The sequence below is a fragment of the Oikopleura dioica genome, chromosome PAR (genome assembly GCF_907165135.1).
Source record: "Oikopleura dioica chromosome PAR, OKI2018_I68_1.0, whole genome shotgun sequence".
NCBI classification, from domain to species: Eukaryota; Metazoa; Chordata; class Appendicularia; order Copelata; family Oikopleuridae; genus Oikopleura; species Oikopleura dioica.
Window position 1 is genome coordinate 10,925,865 of NC_137293.1, and position 19,706 is coordinate 10,945,570.

Sequence of the window (19,706 nt, forward strand, 5' to 3'; positions counted from 1 at the left end):
GTCGTCGTATCGGTACCAAACTAGTACCAAAAAAATCTCCAGAAAATTTCATGAAGACTAGTACCAAAAGCTAGCTGGAGGAAGTACTTATTTTCATTTGACAGCGCTCTAAAATCACGGTTTTTAGTCGATTTTGGGCAATTTTGAGGTAAATCAAGGTCCGCTTATTCAGGCCGGAAGTAACGAGGTACTGATATTTTGGTACTAGTCTTCATAAAATTTTCTGGAGATTTTTTGATACTAGTTTGGTACCGATACGACGACAAAATTGGTACCGAATTTCAATACCGGAAGTCTGGTACCGAAATTGAAAAATCTAATGCGGTGCGAAATTTTTATTTTTCTGAGCATCATTTTGCGCCCTTAACCTCCCCTGGATCTTGTTCCAGTCAAAAATTATTAGTTCCCAACCTAAAAACGCGTCATATGATATGGCCCATATCTCATTTGAAATGAGTCATTTCCCATCGAGCAGGGGTGACCATTCGGGCAAGAAATCGTCGGTTGGCCGTCCGAATGCCCGGTTAAAATCAAGGTCCGAATGCCCGGCCGAGCCGAGGTGCCCGAACCAGAGTTCGAAATTTGTTGGCCACGACTGCCACTGGCAACTGCCAATTTCGGCAGTCACATGGCAGTGGCAGTTAAATTTTTCAAGGGCTGCCAGTTACTGGCAGCTGCCAAGCTACTGCCACTTCGAAAGATATTAATTTCTTTATAAATTTTTCTTTCTAGAACCACAAAAACAACGCTTATGATCCAAATTCACTCCCGAGACCTATATTATTCAATCTTTATAATCAAAAGAGACATTTATGTCTTAGATATCGTCTCTTTTATATGTTTTTCTTGTCGAAAAGATTGTTTTGATCTTAGTTTGACTTTAAAAATTTTTAAAAATAATATCGAAATTGGCAGCTTTTGGCAGTCGACTTGCAGCTGCCGATTTTGGCAGTCACTTAGCAGTGGCAGTTGCAATTTTAAAAAAGCTGGCAGTCGCTTGGCAGTGGCAGTCGCCATTTTCTTTCAGATTTCGAACTCTGCCCCGAACTGCTCGAAGATACCCAAAAATGCCCGCAATGGTCGGGCAGGTAACCAAAGTGTCTCAAACGCCCAGTTTGGCAATAATTTTCGATTTTCAAGTCAACAGAATCGGACTGGTGATGGGATTTACGATAGGTAAGACTTACTACGGGCTAGAAAAATAAATTTCGAGGGGCTTTGATTCAGTTAGGGGAGCAAGAGAGCAAAAATAGTTGTGAAGAATGCGAAATTAAGGAATTTTCCTCGCCGGGGCTTGACCAACTGCCCGAAAGCGCTGAACTGCCCGAAAGTGCCCATCTTCAAGTTTGGCACAATGCAATGTCCGCTCTTGCCCAAATTATTGATCAGCAAAAATTTGTCTCTGAGGGGGGTCGCACAGAATATAAAATCATGTCAATATGCTCGATTTTTGTTTTTGAATATTTTTCTTTTCAAAATTCCTTACATGGTAAAATTCCTTACTTGGTAAAATTCCTTACTTGGTAAAGAAAAAAAATTTTACCAAGTAAGGAATTTTACCATGTAAGGAATTTTACCAAGTAAGGAATTTTACCAAGTAAGGAAACACCGAGTGAACCAACTCATGGATTTCAGCAGATAGTCGTGTTCTTTCTTGCAAATCTTATCACACTTAAATTAGCCAAAAAGACCAGCTTACCTTGCAGGTGGTCAGTATAAATGTTTTAGGCGGTATACGGATAAATGGGCTAGGACTGCTTGGTTTGATAAAGACGGAGTTCTGTCGAGAGCCTTATTTTGGTTGAAAAACGATATATTTTAGATTGTTAAAACTCGAAGAGCGACAATGTCCCGTGATCGTGACTACGAATGGAGAAAGTATTTTACATGTCCTCGCTGCTTCAGTAAGAACGCGCGAGGTAATTGTATTATCTTGATAACTGCTATAAAATCTTTTTTTTAGTTGTTATCATTCTAGCGAAGAAAGATTCACCGAGTACACCTCCTTCTTGGTTGCCAGAAGATTTTGTTTATCCCGAAGATAGTTGCGATCCGGCAGTAGGACTAGTCTGTGAAGACAATCACTTATTTTTATCCAAAGAACCGTATTTTGCCCGTGCGAAGGAAAGCAATTCGAAGGGAAATGCTGGCCGTTTCTATATCTTGGTAAGAATTTAAATTATTTTCATAGAAATAAAGATATTTAGTGCTATTGTTGGGAGTTCGAGGAAGGTAGCGATGACTACTCAACCATATTTTTAACATTCGTCGATGAAGCAGTACGAATTATGGTTAAGTATTGTGAAGCGGATCCCATAAATGAGTTTGTCAGAAGCATGCTGCGCAACGACTACAAGAGCGAGGTATCCCGATCGAATTTCGTCGATAGCTCGATTGGGTCGAGTGTCAGCTCAAAATGGGCAACGAATAGCGAATTTACAAGTGTGTCTAAACAGCGACCAAGAAATTTCAAACATTCGCCACGAAGCTCTGGAGATCGCTCTCAAAGAGAAGCTCTCGAAAGCTGGTTAGAGGACAACAACAACATCGCCATTAACGACATCAGTGCTGAACGTCCACTTCGAGACACCGATTCCCGAAGCAGCTTTACTTGCTACTCGGATCTTGAAGAACCTGCTTTGTCAGAGGAATCTGATAACGATTCCGAAAGCGAGTCGGACCCCATTGCTATTGTTACGAACAGGTAATTAAAAGAAGATTAACAAAATTAAAATACATAGTCATACTTGCCAAAATTGCTCGAAAAAAGATGTCACTGATCGCGGAACAAATACGGAAGGCCAATGCGATATTTCAATGGAGGAAAACATGTCGAAGAAGCTCTTTTACTATTCGTTGCGAATGTCATTTTTCTTTTTCTGCCTTGCCCTGTTCAAAATATATTATTCACCATACAGATAAACTTATTTTCAACCATTCCCTGTGAAGCCAAAGCATCGACTTTTTCTTTGATAACATGCTTCCTTTTTATAAATCTTCACCAATCTTCAATTCCTGACTGAAAACATGACTGAAACATACTTACTTACATTTCGTTGTCTTCTTTTGCATCAGTAACTTCTATTGAATCCCGGCAATTTATGCATATGTCGTGCTTGCAAATGTCACAACGCAGAGGTGCCTTGAAAAACCAAGCCTGGCATCGAGCACACGAAGGTAGAAGCTTATTCCGTACTAGGACGCCGCGCTTTTTGTAGTCGATGATCATTTGTTGAAGTTGATGAAGTCGATTTGTCTTCAAAGTTGATTAGAATTAATTCGATGTTTCAGTACCTCTTTTAGCTCGAGATTTGTGCTTCTCTCAAGAACTTTTCTTATCGCTTGAATTTCTCTATGAGACAAGCATTCCAAGTTGTCCTCAAGATCATCATCGAGAAGTTCCATATATTCCCTACACATTTCTTAGAGCTAGTTCTGTGAAGAATCTCAAAACCCATCAAATACTTCCCTTCTCCCCGAGGACATCATCAGTGTCTGACGAACTGAATTTAAAACTGACGAGGTGAAAAATAGGGGAGGATGATCAAAAGACCAATTTTGAAGATCGATAACTCTATCAAAGACACTTTATACTACTCATTTCCATTTACCGAGTCTGCAAAATGCATTAAAGAATTACTCTTTTGACGGTATGTTTTCTATTGAAAATATGTGTTTCTTTATTATTTAGAAAAATAGTTCAGTAAGAAAGAAAAGTTGTTTTGGTTTAGAAAAATAGTAAACAAATCGAGTTGTAGGCAGCTTTTTATGTTAAAAGATTTACAGTAAGAGCGTCATCCAGTATCTGCTTTAATGTAAAATACTGTAATCAGGTTGAATAGCCGGGAGCGTCCGCATATTGAATCGGATTGAGTGTATTCATCTGAAAGTAAGCTAACGACTTTCTACTTTGGACACACTTACTGAATTCGCTTGAGGTGGAGCTGCAGCTACAGGAACGTATCCAGTTGATTGATGATGCGATGTTGCTTCTTAAAATGTTTTATTTTGTTGACTGTTTGACTACCCCTGTTGCGTACCCGTCTTGATAATTATGTTTCTAGGAATGTATTGAACTGATTCCGCGTTTTGCATGTGTTGCTCAATCACATGCGAAACAAGCTCGTCGAGAAGCATGCGAATCAGATGAAATGATCCAAAAGTTTGAACAGATCGAAGAGTCAAGTCTCGAATAACCATCGAGCTAGAAATATTATTAAAACCATGCCGTTGAAAATATTTCACCTGTAATAAGACCAACTCATGATAAACTTCTTTGCTTTTTCGGAATAGTTTGGATGGCTTCTCTCCGGTAGGCAAGAGTCGATAGATTTTACGAGGAAGGCATGCCAGTCATCGAAAGATGCATGTGTGTCCAAAAGACTAACCATTCCGGAATGAATGGTTTGCACTGTTTCTAGAGGACATTCAGTCACCCAACTGATTTGCTCGTGAATCTTCATTATGTCGATTTTCTCCAAGTCCGCGCGTTTTTGTTGAACTAAATTTTCCCCTGATGATCATTGTTAGATGAACTTTGACTTACCGATCTCATGGTTGTTCAAAATCGGCCTTGCTTCCCGAATCAAATGAGTTAACGATGTTAGTCTTCGGAGAGTCGAGGAAAAGTGAGAAACTGCTGTTATCTTCGCATCGATAATGTCTATAAAATCATCACAAAGAGATTGGAGAATGTCAAGAACCTTGCTGTATTGAAGTTTCCATCGATTCACGCATCCAACTCGTCGCTTCTCTTGCGAAAAGTCGAATTTGAGAAGTATACGTTTGTGGTACATCCTGAAGCATTCAATTGAAAAAAAAAATATTTTGTCAAATTAATCTACCTGCTTCAAAACATCAGGGATGAGAACATCGACAAGATTTTTATAGAGGATTTGATCGCACTGGTAAATCCAGCCGGAAACTCCAGGGATCGTCAAAAGCGTTTGAAACTTTTCTTTTGCCAGATGTTTTCCTTCATAGTGTTGAATGTGCCAAAAGTCGTGCCAGTACTGTTTGAGTTCATCGAATTGAAGGCCGAGAACATAGTCGAGAATTTGCTCACAGTGTTCTCGATAGGCGTCTTCGAAGAGTTCAATTTCTTCATCATCAACGCCGAATTGAATAACGCTCGCTGACAACATAGAAGAAAGCTGAGGAAATTCGGGAAGACTTCGATTTGAGTCACCGACCCACTCAAGATGTCGCTTTCGATTTGTTTCATTGACGATTTGCTGAGCATTTTGACTTTTTCTGCTTTCCTTGTCTTTTTCGCAGGTTTGGGAGCAATTTTTTCCACCTTGAAATTAAAATTTTTATTGAAAAAGTGTGGTAGCGAAAAATCTCAGCCTTGTCTAGTCCATCTCAAATATTTACCTTTGACTGGAACTCAGGATCGTTTTGTATTTGATGAAGTTGTGAGTTTTCTTTGATTTTTATGCCGTAATAATGGTATTTCGAGTTCCCACGAGTGCCGAGTCGTCGTGTTTTCAAATTCACAAAGACTGAACGAACAAGCTTCCCAAAGCTAGCTGCGTTTACAGGCTCCTTTTCTTGAGTTCATATTTGTTCCATTAAAATTCAGGTTTGAACAAGTGTGGAATTATGACTCTTTCCTGATTTGTCTGTTCTGAATGAAGAATGTAGTGGTCGTACATTCTCGCCCGTGGCAGTGAGACCCCCTGATAATGATTTACGATTTTGCATTCGTTTTTATGTGACTAACCTCTGCTGTTTCGAAGTTGTCCATTAGCCATTTTACTGTCTGTGGACTTGCTCTTTCGGTCGAGTTAGAAAACAGTCAAATTTTGCGAATACTCTACTTCTTTATAAAATCGGATCAAGAATTCTGATGTTTTAACTCGATCCCTGCTTATAGGATGCGCTTGATTGAGAACATATTCAGGTTGAGGAGTGTGTGCATGAGAAACAGCAGGCTGAGCCGTGTACTGTCCGACGACTTGGTGTTGCGGAACCGGGTTCACAAATGGCTGTGCGTTTCCATACGGTACCACTGTATGCGAGTTTGGACCCGGATGCACTGCCACTGTGACGTAAACCTTCGATTGTTCCTAAAGTAGACACTAGATGCCTCGCGAACAAACATTCTGTGTGAAGTGATGCCAAACACTAAGCCAGTCTTTTTTCATTCAACGTGAATTTTCCGCTCCATTCCGAGAGAATGGAATAAGCTCCCACTGTGCTCACAAAAAGGGGAGACTAATTTTAGTAGAACATTTCTTTAGATTAAAAAATCGCATGCCAAAAGATTTTTAAAAGTACCTGAGAATGATCTGGAGGGTTTTCTATTGGCATGGTTGTAACTGCAGAGGGAGGAAATGTGACAAATTGCTGGGTCATTCTAAACATGTCCATGCTCAATTTTTGTTCAATTTAATGTCTTTTTGATAAATTAATTCTACTTTAACCACTCTAGAAATACTGATCCGGGCTTGTTATTTGCATTATTGTTTCTATTTAATGTTTTTTTCTACTGAAACAAAGTGGTTATTTAACTTTATAGCTTATAGAAGGCATCAGTCTGCATCGACACGACGCCTCAAACATGTGGTAAACGGAAGGGCGTGACCGTTGCCATCATTACAGTGATTTATCGCTAGGATACAAAGTATAAGTTGATAAAAACTCCTGGTTCGGCTGTTAGGGGAAATTCGCGTAAAAATGTCTTCAACATTGCCATGGGGACGGTCTCTTTGTTTGAAAGGGTCCTTCGCTGGGCGAGTTGCCCGGCGCCCCGTGGCAGCGCACTTGGGAACAAATAGCAACACCACCACACTCGGCAGTACTCCACGAATCACCGTACTCGCCGGAGGCAGGAGCAGCGCCGCCATCGGGCCTATTTAAAATTTCATAAAGAACGCGTCTATTCACTCCGCGTGCGGAAGTGCACAGGATCTCTCGCTGCGGGCGAAAGCTGTCTTGCCTTTTGTTGTGGGCTTTTAAAATTAATTCGAGTGCTTTTAAAATGAAATAAGCTGCGTTTTGCGACTGAAATTTCTCCAAATTGGCAATGGTAGAAAATATATTTAGGCTTTTGTGTCTGTAATGAAAGAACTTTTGCAGTAAAGAAACTGTTCTTTTCTAGCGCTGGGGCGTTAGTGTTCTGTTTGTCGGCTTTCCAACGGCTTTCACGTTTTTAAAAACCTAAAAACAGAATCAGTAAAGCTCCGACGCTGATAAGCTTTATGTAACGGCTCTTGTTTATTGGTATCAACAGCTTTGAAATTTAGTTTGTTTGGGGATCTACTGGTAAGTTGCACTACTGAATGTGAAAAACAGCCAAAATTTTGTGTGAAGTTTTGAGTTATGAAGGGATGAAGACCTTGAACACTTGGTGGCGTGAGAATTGAAGCTGGCATGTTGGACAGGATGCGGTTTTCGTAACGGCGAACGGGGAGTTTATGATCGTCTTATCGACGCAATCAGCACAGAAGGTGTGACCACAGGTACTGTTGACGGTTTTACAAAGCTACTATTTCAAGCATAAAAGCTTCCCGATGTTCAACCTTTCCTAAGTCCGACTCGATGTCGTTCCTTGTCATCGTATGGTTCACAACAGATGGTGCAATTTCGAACAAAATCGAGGCATTCTGCCTGCTCGTCTTTAGCCTGCTGGAGAGTGACGATCTCCGCTGCCAGTTCTTGCTCATCGCTCAAAAGCGCAACTTCTTTCGACATTTCGAAATCTTTAAAAAGCTTCTTCATGTTCGTCGTTCGCTGGCGATGAATGTGCCCCTCAAAGCTAATGGATGGCTTGTAATTATGATCAATCGAAAAGCGAACGAACCGTAAGTATTCTAATATTTTCTCTTCGGAAGTGAGCCTTGCGATCTCGCAATTTGTCAGCGCTTCTTCAAGCTGATTGATCTTTTCGTCTTTTTCTTTCAAATTGGATTGAAGTTTTTCTAGCGATGAGAGAAGGTTCTTTTCGGTATTGAGGCGATCAATGTCGCGGCGCTTGATTTTGTCTTCAACATAATGGAAACGCTTGGCAACGTTTACATATTTCTCTTTAACAAAAATGTTAAATTAACACGGAAACAATTAATTTCAACCTTGTATGAGATTAACCAAGTGCATAAGCTTAGCATTGTCTTGTTCCAATTGGGTGATCCTTGCGTCAACTTGAACTACCGGTAAATTCGCCTTATCAACGCAAGCTTGACTCTTATCAGGCTTTGGTTCCATGGCCGGCTTATCAACAGGCTTGGGTTTTTGATTTTCAGCAGATTCTAAAAGATGCTATTACTGAAAAAATTTCCTGATAGTTTACCTTTCCCAGTTTGAGGCGTCTCTGGCTCTGGTTCAAGATTCTGCGGATTCGGGGGATGAGACACTTCAAGCTCTTTGGCTCTCATTTGCTCCTTGAAAATATTTTCAAACTTTGACAGGCCGAAAAAGGGATCAAACCTTGCTCTGCTCAATAGCAAATGCTTCCAGCGCAGCGTTAATTGCTTCCAGATCCCCCTCGTCGAAGTGTTTTTCCGACTCCTCGTGCTCTTAAAATGATCGTTCAACATTTCCGCCCCCATGACTTTCGAGCCTTCAATTTATGCATTTATTACCTTTTGCGACGGGCGGGGTATTGACTCGCTCAGCTTTCTTGGTAACTACTGTCGGCGGTGTTGGTGGGGTTGCCGCCAATTCTAGCGGTTTACGAACTGTTTGCTGCGGTGGAGATGGCGCACGTGGTTTTCCATCAGTTTGCGGCTGAATATATTATCAAATCTTTGAGATTTTAATCCGATTTAGAAGACTGTTTATCTCATTATACGAACATACAGTTGGAGCTTCTTGAAACTGCTCATTTCTCCACGGAGTGGGCCCAAAGATTTCTTTCATATCGACCCTTGGAATATCAATTCTTCTCGGAGGACAGCTCGATGAGATCTCTCTGTCCATCACTTTGGGCTTTCCCTTCCAGATATTCGCCATCGCCTTTGCTCTTATTTTGCTGTCAATCTTGGGCGCATTTTTTAGTCTTTCTTTGAAATTGTTCATGCTTCCGAAATTTAACGGGGTGACAGCACTAATGTACCGACGAAGGGATAGTATCGGTCGCGTTCGCCCCGCGGCGCATTCTGATTAACTGTTATGGCTTAATGAAGTCGGGAGCATACGAGGACCAATCGTACCCAAAAATGTCGGTCTAAAATTTATGCTGAAACGAATTCTGACTCATCCTCTTATTTATTTTCATCATATTAATAATGAAGATAGAATCTGGGACCGATTTGTCGTGGCAACACTATCAAGTGTTTTGTACACATTTCTGTGATTAGATTTCGTCTCCTGACGATTTTTGGCAGTACTTGCTGTATCAGCGGTTGAAAATTTCGAGTTAAAATGTCGAGGAGTGAATCTTTAGAAAAAGCAATTCAAGAGATTGTTCAAGAAGCAATCGAAAAGTACAAGCACGAGCAAAGTATAAACAACTGTCACTCTTCTTTGATAACAAGTTTAAGGGCCCGCGGAGTTCCTGCAGTCTCATAAGATAATTGCACTAGAGAGAAAAGTAGAAGAACTGGAGAGGCAGCTTGCGAAGTACACGAAGGTGCAACCTAAAGTGCCAAAGAAGACACGAGAGGACAACCTTATCCTTCCGCCTGTTACGCAATCGCTCAATCTCTCAACTGAGCAGCCGAGAAAATCGAGCCTAAGGTAAAAGACTTTCGAATTTCAATTTAAAAGTCGTCAGTTCCAATCCTCGATATTCTTCGAAGAAACTCATAAAGAAAGAAGGTCTGAATGCTTACGATGAGCGCTTTTGCCACAACTGTGTCGGCCGTAGAAATTATTATGAAAGAAAAATCGGCACAAGCGGCTTCAACTTCGGCTATCACTGTGCAGAATGCGACAATCCTGTAAAATACTAGATTGATAAAAATCATTTGAGCGTAATTTATTAATAAAAATCTTTCACTAGAACGCGTGTTCATTGATTGACTCTTTTTCTTTTTCTTCGATGCATTGATCCTGCGTTGAGGCCGTCTCAGATTCAGCTAAACATGAAATTTACTCATTTTCGTGAAATTTTTCAATTTTACCTTGGCTTTTGTAACTTTCAATCTTCTTTTGGTTTGCTTCGAATTCTTCGTCTTCTCCGTCATAGTAAGCATCAAAATCTGGCCATCTTGATTTGAGGAATCCGTAGTACGAGGCGTAGCCGATCATTATCATCGCAAACGCAGCAAGGGAACAGATCAGCCCTCGGAACCAGTTATCGTCAGCAAAACTCACCATGCTTCTGAATTTATTTGTATTGCTAATATTTACGAACTTCTTATTCTGTCTTATCTAATTAGTATCTTAGGCTTCTTCAAATTCTCGCTACTTACTTTCAGAAAAGAAATTTTTGAAGGAACGTCTCTCTGACACTTCAAAAACTTTGTCTCTTTGTAATTCCGGGTACCTGTAACTCAATATTTGACGTAGTAAAAAGACATTCTAAATCTCGCTCTGAGCAAATTTGCAAAGTTCAACACGCGATTTCGGCATTTTTTTTATCGAAGAATCAATTTTTTATTCGATATTTTTTGAAGTCGTGTGCATAAATTATATCGGCATTATAATTTATCATGTATCGGCCACCACTCGTGAATTATACAGAATAATTGAACAAGGTTTTTACACAAATTAAGCATTTCCAGCGGCAGATTTCCTCATAGATGCGCGGCTGTGTTTTCTGAGTTTAAATTCACTCCGGTATTCGGAATTTTCAACAAGGTGCATGTCGACGGAGTAGAAAAGCCGATCGATCTCTAAGTTGTAGAACTGGATTTGAAGAGGGTGATTAAAGCCATGTTCTTCTGCTGTTTTAATCCAAGGCGTCCAAGTGTCGTTGAAATTTTTCGGGTCAGCTTCTGGCATTAGCTTTGGAAATCTGATATCAACCGAGCTCTGGTAGTAGTCAGCGAGCTAGACATATCATATCATTCGTTCTGAAAGTGTGTCCAACAAACCTTGTCAAGTAAAAGCTTCACGATTTCAGGGTTTTGCTCGGATATGTCCGTTTTTTCTCTGTAATCCTCTACTATGTCAAACAGAGCCACAAGTTTACCAAGCTCAAGAGTAGGATCTGAATCACCCGAGCCTTCAGTCTGGCTTTCAAGATGATGTCTCTCGAGTTTGTAGTCTCTGAAAACAACGTAGCCGGTCAGAAGTTTCCAATTCTTGTATCGAATTCCAGTGTGAAATTTGATGTTGAAGCCCTTTTCTTTTAGTTCTTCTCGGATGGGAGTCAGAAACTAAAAGAAAAAATAGACAAATGATAAAAATTTCTTATTCTGACTTCTCTTGGATCCTCGAGATTTCGATGCGAGAATGTCTTGAGATAGTCCATATGATGCAGAATTTCATCGCGAGGGCCTGTTGTAGGAACATCTTCAATCTCGGACGCGATCATTGCCGACTGGTCAATTCCATCGAGTGGCTTGTCCGCAAAAGGCCGAGCTCTGCATTGGGACATTGATAAAAGTGTTGGAAGCCAGTCAGTCATGTCCATCAGATTGTCTGTTCTTTCTCCTCGTCGACTTTCAGGAAGAAGATTGGAATGGATAAATGCGGGAACTCTGATACCGCCTTCAAGGGTAGAAGATTTGTTTCGTTTGTATGGAAAATTGTCAGAAATCGTGGCGCGGCCACCGTTGTCATTTGCGAATACGATGATAGTATTTTCCCACATGTTGTTTCGCTGCAGTGTTTCGACTATTCGCCCGATAGCTCGATCCATTCCGGTACCCATCGAGAGAATTTGAGTCCGCTTTTTGTTGCAGTTCTTATTTGTTCGCTGGTACGTGTCTTTGATTTGGGTAATATCCTTAAACCTAATTAAGATCCCAAACAATATCCCGCCAAACCTTTTTGTTGATCACAATTGGTGTATGAACCGCATGAAATGAGAGATAAGCGAAAAGCGGCTCTGTTTTGTTGTGCCTCCTGACGATTTTGTTAAACTTGAATAAAATGTGAGAAACTAACAATCAATTGGTTAAATACCTCATCAGTGAGAATCGTGACTTTCTGAGTTCCATTCAAGTCGTACCGAACCTTGTCTTCGTAAACTCCATTCTTATTCGTGCCTTCTCGCAAATCGTATCCACACATTTCCATCTTTGATCCTATCAGTGGCGAGTTGAAGCATTGTCGGTGATAAACATGATGTCCCGCTCCGTTTACAGTTCCGATCCAGTGATCTTTCAGTAGGTTTCATATTTATGAAATGTTAGGTTTAACTGGAAACGACAATTGTCAATCGACAATTGCGAAAAAATCACGTTATGTGCGGCACGTTATCTATCCAAAACACTCCACAGGTTTGGTTCCGACTTTGAATTAGAAAAAACATCTCGCGGTTACAGTCGAGTATAAAACCAGCAAAGATGTAAGTTTTGTTATCAAACGACAATCAATCAAACATATAAAATCATCTGAAAAATGAAGATTTTTAAACAGATCGTATTTTTTGCCTCCGCTAATGCTCGCCAACCAAGAGACACATCTTTCCTTTTCGGAGTTGAAAAGATGGTGCTACACTGGACAGAAATCGAAGTCGAAAAGCTTCAAGACTATGGCTGTGCTAGTCGGGGATATTTCGACTCCACTGATCCAGCAGTTGGACTCCCAGTGGACGAGATCGACAGATCGTTCATCTGGTGGAAGAAGTGTATCAAATGTGCACGCTCTGAGTATAGCGCTTATGATTTGGAATACAATCATTTCGACTATACTGAGATGTACGAGTACGATTCAGATACTGAGACCTGCGGTAAAAATTCTCTCAAGCGAAAATTTTCTAATGTAGCTTTATTTTAGGCGGGAGCAGCTCTATCGAACACTCTATTTGTCAGTGCGATCAGTCATTTGCCAAGAGACTAGTTGACTTAACAGGTTCACTTTCATTTGATGAAGATGGAGTTCTCATATTTTTAGCGAATGACGATTTCCGAAATTACGATACTGATTTTTGCGTCCCTTTCACACCATCGGACATTCCAACTGATGTAAGTATAATTATAATAATTTGTTTCTCATGCTCATTTTTGAATTTAGTGTTGTTTTGATGAACAAAATGGCGCTTATGAAATCTTCAACACGGAAAAGAAATGTTGCGAAAACGCCGTTGTGAAAGACCTCGGCACGTGTGAAGCATAAAAAACGAAAAAACGACGATCCCACCAGGGAGATTCTACTGCTTATTCTGTAAATTTGACGCAAATATATCATATAAAACCCGGGACAAATCCGCGATTCTGTGGGAGAAAGCTTGAAGAAAATTGACCCAAGTGCCATTTGCCAATCATTTCGGTAGAATAGCCACATTCTTTGAAGTACTCGGGGAAGGTCTTTTCGTCAGCAGGTATTCCAGAGGGATGAGCGGGCAAGATATTTCTGTGTTGAAGGCCGTAGCGGTTTGTGTAGCGCCCTTTGAGAGTTAGAAAAGAAGGAACAGAATACCGAAGAGGCGATAATTTTATTTCTAGCTTTTCCTGTCATAAATTGAGCACGAGATGGCGTGCAAACTGGTTGGGTGTAGAAAGAGTCGAAGATCATTCCGTTGTTTGCTAGGAAGTCAATATTCGGCATGAAGGCATGATCGGAGTTATAAGAGATGTCGTTGTAGCCCAGATCATCTGACATGATAAAAATCACATTTGGCTTTTCATTCTTCGGGGCTCCAAGTTTTGCTCCCTCTTTCAGAGCCTTTTTCTTCGAGCGAAAGCTCGAGCGTATTCTTGCGCGTAAATCATCGCAGCTCGCTTTCCCCAATTGAGAAGCATCGATTCAAACTTGGCTTCGAATTTACGCTGCTCAAGATGCCCCGGATTGTCTTTAATCGGTCAATGTCGTTTCACGCTGTCATCAATTATAGTGACCTAAGCTTCCCTGGGATTGAATGGCATTAAACCTAATCAGTGAACTTCAAGAGGACACGTTATGTCTTGTCTTGTGTCCGCGATATTTGGTTTCTCTTGTCCCTAATAACGTCATTCTAATTCTTGCAAGTTATGGAAATTTGACTGTTACTGTCATTAGATCTGTCACCTCTGTTCCTTTTCAAATATTGAAAGGCTTTGACGATTTTGATGCAAACTTGTATGCTGAATATTTATGATATGTGGACATTGACCGATCCCTGCAAACAACTTGAATCGTTTCTTATATTGGTTCATTGATGACTCCATTCCCGCAAGACGCGCTTCTCGGTACTTTTTTCTATCTTTTTCCCATTTCCGTTGATAAATATTTTCAAGCTCTTGTTGTGTTAGTTTTCTCGCTTTATCACGGTTTTGAAATAATTATTTCTAAGAAACATTTTTCTCTAAAAGTTTTTGATTATTGAAATTCCGCTCCTTCCGCAGTCGCATTTTTCTCTGAATTCTGTCCTTGAACGACATATAAAGAAAAAATAAATATTAGCGTTTTCATTTTTAATTTTCGGTGTCAGATCGTCTCCGCCACCGATAACGTATAAATTGGAGCGCCTCTCGCGTCTTATAAAGGAACCCCAAGGGCTTGGGCCAATGCAGTTCAGTTGACGTTTTAGATAATCAGCGACATAATCGGCGAAACCATCATAATTAGCTACGAGCAGGCAGTTACTGTTTGAAGAACCGTGTGGTGACATTCAACTTCAACTTTAGAAGCGTTCTTTTTCAACTTTCAGAATCTATTAGTCAGTTTATTTTTTGGTGAAACTTTCCGCGAAACAAAGACGAACAAGATTCAAAGTTCAAAATTTTTAAGACGACAATTGTTTACATTTGTGATCTGACGTGACCCCGTAGGCGTTGAGCAAGAATGTTCTAAGCATACTTTTAAACTGAAATAAAAAAAATAAAGCAGAGTTGATTCCAGAGATAGAAAAATGAGAGCCGTACCTGAGAGGATACTTTTTGGGCAGCGATTCAGCTACTATAAGAAAGGTCTAACGCCAAATTTGAGTACGAATCTTAATATCAAGGTGATAATTCTTTTCTGGCCATTTTTATTGAGAATATATTAGTACCATGATACAATGGGGAGTACCTTTAGCAACTCCATTCCTGTGAAATCTGATCAATTTGGGAGAATCTCTCTACCCGAAATGCAAATATCCGATGCTATTTCTACCTCTACATGTGAAAATACAGCATTTATCCTAAAAGAGTTTGAAAAGACATCGATGGAATTCGAGCTTGATGGAAAGACAGAAAGTGTAACAGTTGACTCAGGTGTTGGAAAAGAAATTGTGAAGGAAGAATTGCGTGGAGATATTGTTGGAAATTTATTCTATCCGGCAAAGGTCAGCGTCGGATGTTTCTTTTAATTTGGAATAATTTGTTTAGGGCGGAAAATTTCCCGTTATCATTCATATCAACGGAGGAATAAATCACATCCAAGACGCAAGATCATCTTTATTGGCTCGAGAAGGCTATTTAGTCTTGGAGCTCGCCTACAATGTCCAGGATTACGGACAGCCAGTATTATTTACTCGTGATGGAATGCCGTTGGAATATGTCGAGCAGGCCATCAAGTAAAAAAATCGTAGGAACAATTACTCACAAAACATCCCTAGAACGATATTGTCTCACCAAAAAGCTTATGGAGACCGCGTAGTTCTGATGGGGCAATGTAAAGGGACAGACATGGCGACAGCTTTTGGATCACTGCGACCAGATCTCGTTGAATTTGTTATAGGAACGGTCGATTTTAGCTTTTTTCAAAATCTATCCAGCTGACAAAAATACCCTTTAAAAGCTCAAGCCGGAAGCACACAGCTTCCCGTCGCATCAGAACTTACCTACAAGGGCCAACGCTGGCAGAAAATGGATGAGTACATGCAAATTGATGATCTCGCAGAACTAGGAAAATACTTCAATTTACCGGAAGAATTCGGACAAGCATTTTCGCCAAAATATGGAACGTTTGTTGTCTTGCGTGGCCCTGGTGGTTTTCTGTGGAAAGGAAAATAGTTTTATTTTATAAAATAAACAATAATGATATTTTATATAAACTATGCAACAGAGAAAGAAGGCAATGAAGGAGAATTCGAGCTGAACTATGAAGCGGCAAAGTCAATAAAAGAAAGACGATTCCCTCTTGAAAATCTCAACAAACTCCATTTTTTCTCAACCCTTGATGATCGAACAATTACTCCAAGCTTTGACTTAGCAATAGAACTGATGGAATACTTTCTCGGTGATTTACCGAACTGCCATGTAGAACACTTTCATTCTGGTCACTTAGCAGGTAACATCATTTTATGTTTTAGAGGCTTATCTTAATTTTTAGTTCTTCCGGAAATTCCTGTTGTGCATTGCTCGAATATGAGTTTAGGACAACTTAAATGCGGGCTCATTTGGTCAAGTAATGAGTCAGAAGAAGAAAAGCTAAAGGAAGCTAATGAATATCGAAGCATACATAGAAGGGTCAAAGAAATTCTCCGCGAAAACCTGTGACGTATATTATGCGATTTGCAGAGACAGTAATTACCTGCATATAATATGAAATCCTCCATATATCGTGTCGTCATTTAAATAACATGCTGCATATTGATTATTTAAATGAACGACACGGTATATGGACGTATCATTTTAAGAATTTCACACGTATGACTTTGACATTAATGTTGATGTTTTATTAATGCTCAATAAATTCCAGGGCTAGAAATTGATCAGAAACAATGCAAAGACAAAAGTAAATACGCCAGCTGATTTCGAAAACGCTGAATTTCCTTCATCTTTTTCTTCTCCCTCTTCTGGCCAGTCACGCCCAGATTTGCAAGTGTAAGAATTCGACTCGTCCCAGGTCCTTTGTAACGTTAAATGAATGTGCAAGCAAGAATAACAAGTACCTGTCAGTTTCTGGAATCCAGCTCCAATCAGGCTCCTTCTCATTTTGCAATTTTTGAGCTTCTTCCTCGACATCTTTCCAAACTCGTAGAATGTTATCACTAAATTACCCCGTTCAAAGAAACTTATAATTATACAGGTCTCACCTAGCAATTCTTTGTACGATAGACTCGATTTCCGCTTCTGCGTATTGAGGAAGTTTTTCAAGACGCTCGATCAGCTTTCCAAAAACAAGAGGATAGCTTGATACATCTATTTACGATCATCGTTAGAAAAAGAATTAAATATTTAGACTCTAAACTTGACCGTTCCTTCTGCGTCAAAAGGAAATCTTCAGCTCCATTGTAATCCGCTCCGATGCCGACGTGATCCCAACCAATGAGTTCTCTAAAAACATTGAGTTCTAAAGTTTAGAAATAAGAAAGAACAGTACCCAATGTGCATCATATGATCGACAACATCATCCGCAGTTATGCAAATGTTGACTGTATTGCCATCTTCGTCGTATTCAACTGCACCTCTCTTGACGAACCCTCTTATAATCTTTTATTGGTTAAAAAGATTATTTCCCTTACGCATAGAAAACCACCATAACAACACCGTTATTTGTCTTGACCATTTGAAGAACATCATCGGGGACATTTCGAGGGTGATCGGCAATAGCTCGGGCACTTTAATAAAACATCGTTGAAAATATTTTCTTATTGCTTTAACATTTAACGAATATATATACCATAGAATGGATCAAAAACCTTGAGTGACTGAACATCACTGGTGCAGTAACGTTTCCAAGAGCATCTAAAAACTTCAATAAAGAAATTTTCAGATAGAGCGCTTTCTTACCTCGCATTGTCTGAGAGCTGACATGTGAGAGATCAACAATCATTCCCATTCTGTTCATTTCTTGCACAACCTTCACCCCAAACTCTGACAGTCCAACATCTGTCTTGCTATCAGCATTAGAGGAAGTTACCCAAGGAAGATCGCAAGAATGAGTGAGCGTCATGTATCTTAAAATTTCGAAACTGGCGAGCGCGGTTTCTTCCTTGATTTCATTACCTCACCCCAAGATCATAAAACTGGCGCAAGACAGCTAAACTTTCACCGATCATGTGACCGCCTTCTAAGCCCATAATCGAGGCAACACTTAATCGGGATAAAACTAAAACATCCTAGAATTGTTCTTTCCCGCTTTCGATATCCCTTCCTATATTTAGCATCTCTGATCAGGGCTTCTGCTTCATTTGCTAAAAATACATTATCATTTCGTAAAAAATCGCATAATGAACCTGTTTTGGGAACAATAAACTCATCATGTTTTTCAATCATTCTTTTGGCAACATCAATTTGTTCCAGCGCCCAAAGAACAGCATCCTTTCCATTCGAAGAACATCCCCAATAGATCGACCAAAATTGTGCACGAAGTTGTCCTTCTTTCGCCAGAGGAATGGTTGTTTGTGAGTTTTGAGGCCAGATGTTTGGATCTGATTGTCCTGGTGGCTCGCGCTCATACAGATTAATTTTCGAAAGATCCTGAATACATTGATATAAACTTTGTTAGAATAGAAATAAAGACCTGATTCTTTGGTGTCAAGTAAGTGTAAGTCATTGGAAGATCATTGTGTCCATCAAAAACTCCATGTCCTTCCAAATATCGATTCGCCTTTTGAAGAGCATCAGCAGATGGGGACTGATAGTCTTTTATGCAATCTGGCTTCTCTTTTCTTACTCCCGCCTTCTTTCTTGCAAATCTCTCCAATGGTAAAATTTCATGCGTATCAATGACATCCACAAATCTGGCTGAAACGCAGCCTAATGCTACGAACTCAAAAAGCTTCATTTTCTAATCTCAGAAAAGAAGAGAAAGAAAGTCGACTTGCAGATAACCACATTTGAAGATTTCCAAATATTTGAGTACTTATCTCTGAGTGAGAAATCATTAAATATTACGCGCTTGTCATTATTCAAGGAGAAATTTTTTTGTAGCAAAGTTTTTTGCAATCAATGAAGTTGTCGTTCTGAAAATTTGTAGAGTTGTACTTTATTAACAAATTCTTTATTCAGCTGTCGTGGCGGTTGAAAGTCAAGAGCAAAGGAGCAATTGCCAATTGAGCCGTAATTGCTTCAATCAGCAGTTGGCAGGTCTATCAACGACTCGTTCGTGGAAATGAGTGGCGAGTTACTTGAACGCGTTCGTCCAGGCGTTTTCGGACAAAAGGCGGCATGTCCGAACTTCTGTCATAATCCATTCTTGCGGCGGCCGATTTCGCGCCGATTTCACATCAAAACTGGATTAGACAACATTTATGCATCAGTAGGCTTACCGGACTAAATTTCAGCCATTTTTTCTAGCTTAGTATAGCAGTAATATGGCCTATTTTTGGAAAGCCCAAGACCCGGGCTTTCATTTGGTACCCATATCGAGGGGGTTAGGTCATGCCCGCAAGGCAATTTTTGAGGCCGGAAGTACAAAAATAGGCACTAGAACTCTTGCATCAAATTTTTCGATGCATTTAGGCGATCTAGAACATTCGACAGTCGCCTAAATGCATCGAAAAATTTGATGCAAGAGTTCTAACGCCTATTTTTGTACTTCCGGCCTCAAAAATTGCCTTGCGGGCATGACCTAACCCCCTCGATATGGGTACCAAATGAAAGCCCGGGTCTTGGGCTTTCCAAAAATAGGCCATATTACTGCTATACTAAGCTAGAAAAAATGGCTGAAATTTTGTCCGGTAAGCCTATGCATCAGCATACCGTATTCGCCACACGATTACCTTCTAAGCCATTATAGAACATTATCTAGTGATTTTTCGCACGTTTTGTTTAGACAACTGAAGATCGGATATCAAG

The 19,706-nt window shown here is 40.1% G+C and overlaps 10 protein-coding genes and 1 long non-coding RNA gene across 13 annotated transcripts; 6 read left to right on the forward strand and 5 right to left on the reverse strand.

Moving 5' to 3' along the window:
• The first annotated feature begins 1,826 nt into the window (after nt 1-1,826).
• Nucleotides 1,827-2,479, forward strand: LOC145703625 (uncharacterized). Of its 3 annotated transcripts, XM_081781008.1 has the most exons (5): nt 1,827-1,919; nt 1,964-2,058; nt 2,102-2,166; nt 2,208-2,291; nt 2,333-2,479. In XM_081781008.1, exons 1-4 carry the CDS (start codon nt 1,847-1,849, stop codon nt 2,260-2,262), a joined length of 288 nt encoding a protein of 95 aa, XP_081637134.1. In that variant the 5' UTR covers nt 1,827-1,846; the 3' UTR covers nt 2,263-2,291; nt 2,333-2,479. The 3 variants fall into 3 exon arrangements, with proteins under 3 accessions (XP_081637134.1, XP_081637132.1, XP_081637133.1); XM_081781006.1 differs by having other exon boundaries at nt 1,964-2,166; XM_081781007.1 differs by having other exon boundaries at nt 2,208-2,479.
• Nucleotides 2,417-3,036, forward strand: LOC145701795 (uncharacterized). Its single transcript, XM_081779011.1, has 3 exons — nt 2,417-2,430; nt 2,489-2,704; nt 2,742-3,036. Exons 1-3 carry the CDS (start codon nt 2,417-2,419, stop codon nt 2,920-2,922), a joined length of 411 nt encoding a protein of 136 aa, XP_081635137.1. The 3' UTR covers nt 2,923-3,036.
• A 626-nt stretch (nt 3,037-3,662) lies between these two features.
• On the reverse strand, nt 3,663-5,794 carry LOC145701796 (DNA-binding protein RFX2-like; the record flags this gene model as incomplete). The annotated part of the gene is made up of 11 exons (XM_081779012.1): nt 3,663-3,883; nt 3,925-3,992; nt 4,041-4,204; nt 4,246-4,501; nt 4,547-4,663; nt 4,704-4,797; nt 4,845-5,299; nt 5,337-5,343; nt 5,377-5,547; nt 5,610-5,681; nt 5,726-5,794. Coding segments are annotated over 11 exons (1,527 nt in total), but the record flags the coding sequence as incomplete, so codon positions are not given.
• Nucleotides 5,795-7,521: 1,727 nt separating this feature from the next.
• On the reverse strand, nt 7,522-9,028 carry LOC145701797 (uncharacterized). Its single transcript, XM_081779013.1, has 7 exons — nt 8,803-9,028; nt 8,586-8,730; nt 8,431-8,519; nt 8,294-8,384; nt 8,076-8,252; nt 7,808-8,030; nt 7,522-7,762 (listed from the first exon to the last, which is right to left on the reverse strand). The coding sequence occupies exons 1-7, from the start codon at nt 9,019-9,021 to the stop codon at nt 7,522-7,524; spliced, it is 1,185 nt and encodes a 394-aa protein (XP_081635139.1). The 5' UTR covers nt 9,022-9,028.
• A 313-nt stretch (nt 9,029-9,341) lies between these two features.
• Nucleotides 9,342-9,928, forward strand: LOC145704697 (uncharacterized). The gene is made up of 3 exons (XM_081782168.1): nt 9,342-9,445; nt 9,486-9,681; nt 9,719-9,928. The coding sequence occupies exons 1-3, from the start codon at nt 9,367-9,369 to the stop codon at nt 9,894-9,896; spliced, it is 453 nt and encodes a 150-aa protein (XP_081638294.1). The 5' UTR covers nt 9,342-9,366; the 3' UTR covers nt 9,897-9,928.
• Nucleotides 9,907-10,435, reverse strand: LOC145704699 (uncharacterized). Its single transcript, XR_014134483.1, has 3 exons — nt 10,359-10,435; nt 10,068-10,267; nt 9,907-10,022 (listed from the first exon to the last, which is right to left on the reverse strand). It is a non-coding gene; the product is annotated as an uncharacterized LOC145704699 (long non-coding RNA).
• Nucleotides 10,436-10,545: 110 nt separating this feature from the next.
• On the reverse strand, nt 10,546-12,210 carry LOC145702973 (arylsulfatase B-like). The gene is made up of 5 exons (XM_081780274.1): nt 12,019-12,210; nt 11,880-11,975; nt 11,312-11,839; nt 10,983-11,267; nt 10,546-10,938 (listed from the first exon to the last, which is right to left on the reverse strand). Exons 1-5 carry the CDS (start codon nt 12,130-12,132, stop codon nt 10,657-10,659), a joined length of 1,305 nt encoding a protein of 434 aa, XP_081636400.1. The 5' UTR covers nt 12,133-12,210; the 3' UTR covers nt 10,546-10,656.
• A 227-nt stretch (nt 12,211-12,437) lies between these two features.
• LOC145703603 (uncharacterized) lies at nt 12,438-13,251 on the forward strand. The gene is made up of 4 exons (XM_081780984.1): nt 12,438-12,787; nt 12,835-12,909; nt 12,952-13,022; nt 13,072-13,251. Exons 1-4 carry the CDS (start codon nt 12,457-12,459, stop codon nt 13,171-13,173), a joined length of 579 nt encoding a protein of 192 aa, XP_081637110.1. The 5' UTR covers nt 12,438-12,456; the 3' UTR covers nt 13,174-13,251.
• A 1,598-nt stretch (nt 13,252-14,849) lies between these two features.
• LOC145704561 (acyl-coenzyme A thioesterase 5-like) lies at nt 14,850-15,965 on the forward strand. Its single transcript, XM_081782013.1, has 4 exons — nt 14,850-14,983; nt 15,026-15,304; nt 15,348-15,535; nt 15,578-15,965. The coding sequence occupies exons 1-4, from the start codon at nt 14,888-14,890 to the stop codon at nt 15,738-15,740; spliced, it is 726 nt and encodes a 241-aa protein (XP_081638139.1). The 5' UTR covers nt 14,850-14,887; the 3' UTR covers nt 15,741-15,965.
• A 33-nt stretch (nt 15,966-15,998) lies between these two features.
• Nucleotides 15,999-16,653, forward strand: LOC145701798 (uncharacterized). The gene is made up of 2 exons (XM_081779014.1): nt 15,999-16,251; nt 16,294-16,653. The coding sequence occupies exons 1-2, from the start codon at nt 15,999-16,001 to the stop codon at nt 16,458-16,460; spliced, it is 420 nt and encodes a 139-aa protein (XP_081635140.1). The 3' UTR covers nt 16,461-16,653.
• LOC145701799 (uncharacterized) lies at nt 16,469-18,704 on the reverse strand. The gene is made up of 12 exons (XM_081779015.1): nt 18,430-18,704; nt 18,143-18,386; nt 18,046-18,100; nt 17,913-17,999; nt 17,697-17,863; nt 17,606-17,651; nt 17,429-17,524; nt 17,287-17,388; nt 17,165-17,240; nt 17,000-17,105; nt 16,856-16,954; nt 16,469-16,812 (listed from the first exon to the last, which is right to left on the reverse strand). The coding sequence occupies exons 1-10, from the start codon at nt 18,691-18,693 to the stop codon at nt 17,070-17,072; spliced, it is 1,173 nt and encodes a 390-aa protein (XP_081635141.1). The 5' UTR covers nt 18,694-18,704; the 3' UTR covers nt 16,469-16,812; nt 16,856-16,954; nt 17,000-17,069.
• Between the last annotated feature and the right edge of the window lie 1,002 nt (nt 18,705-19,706).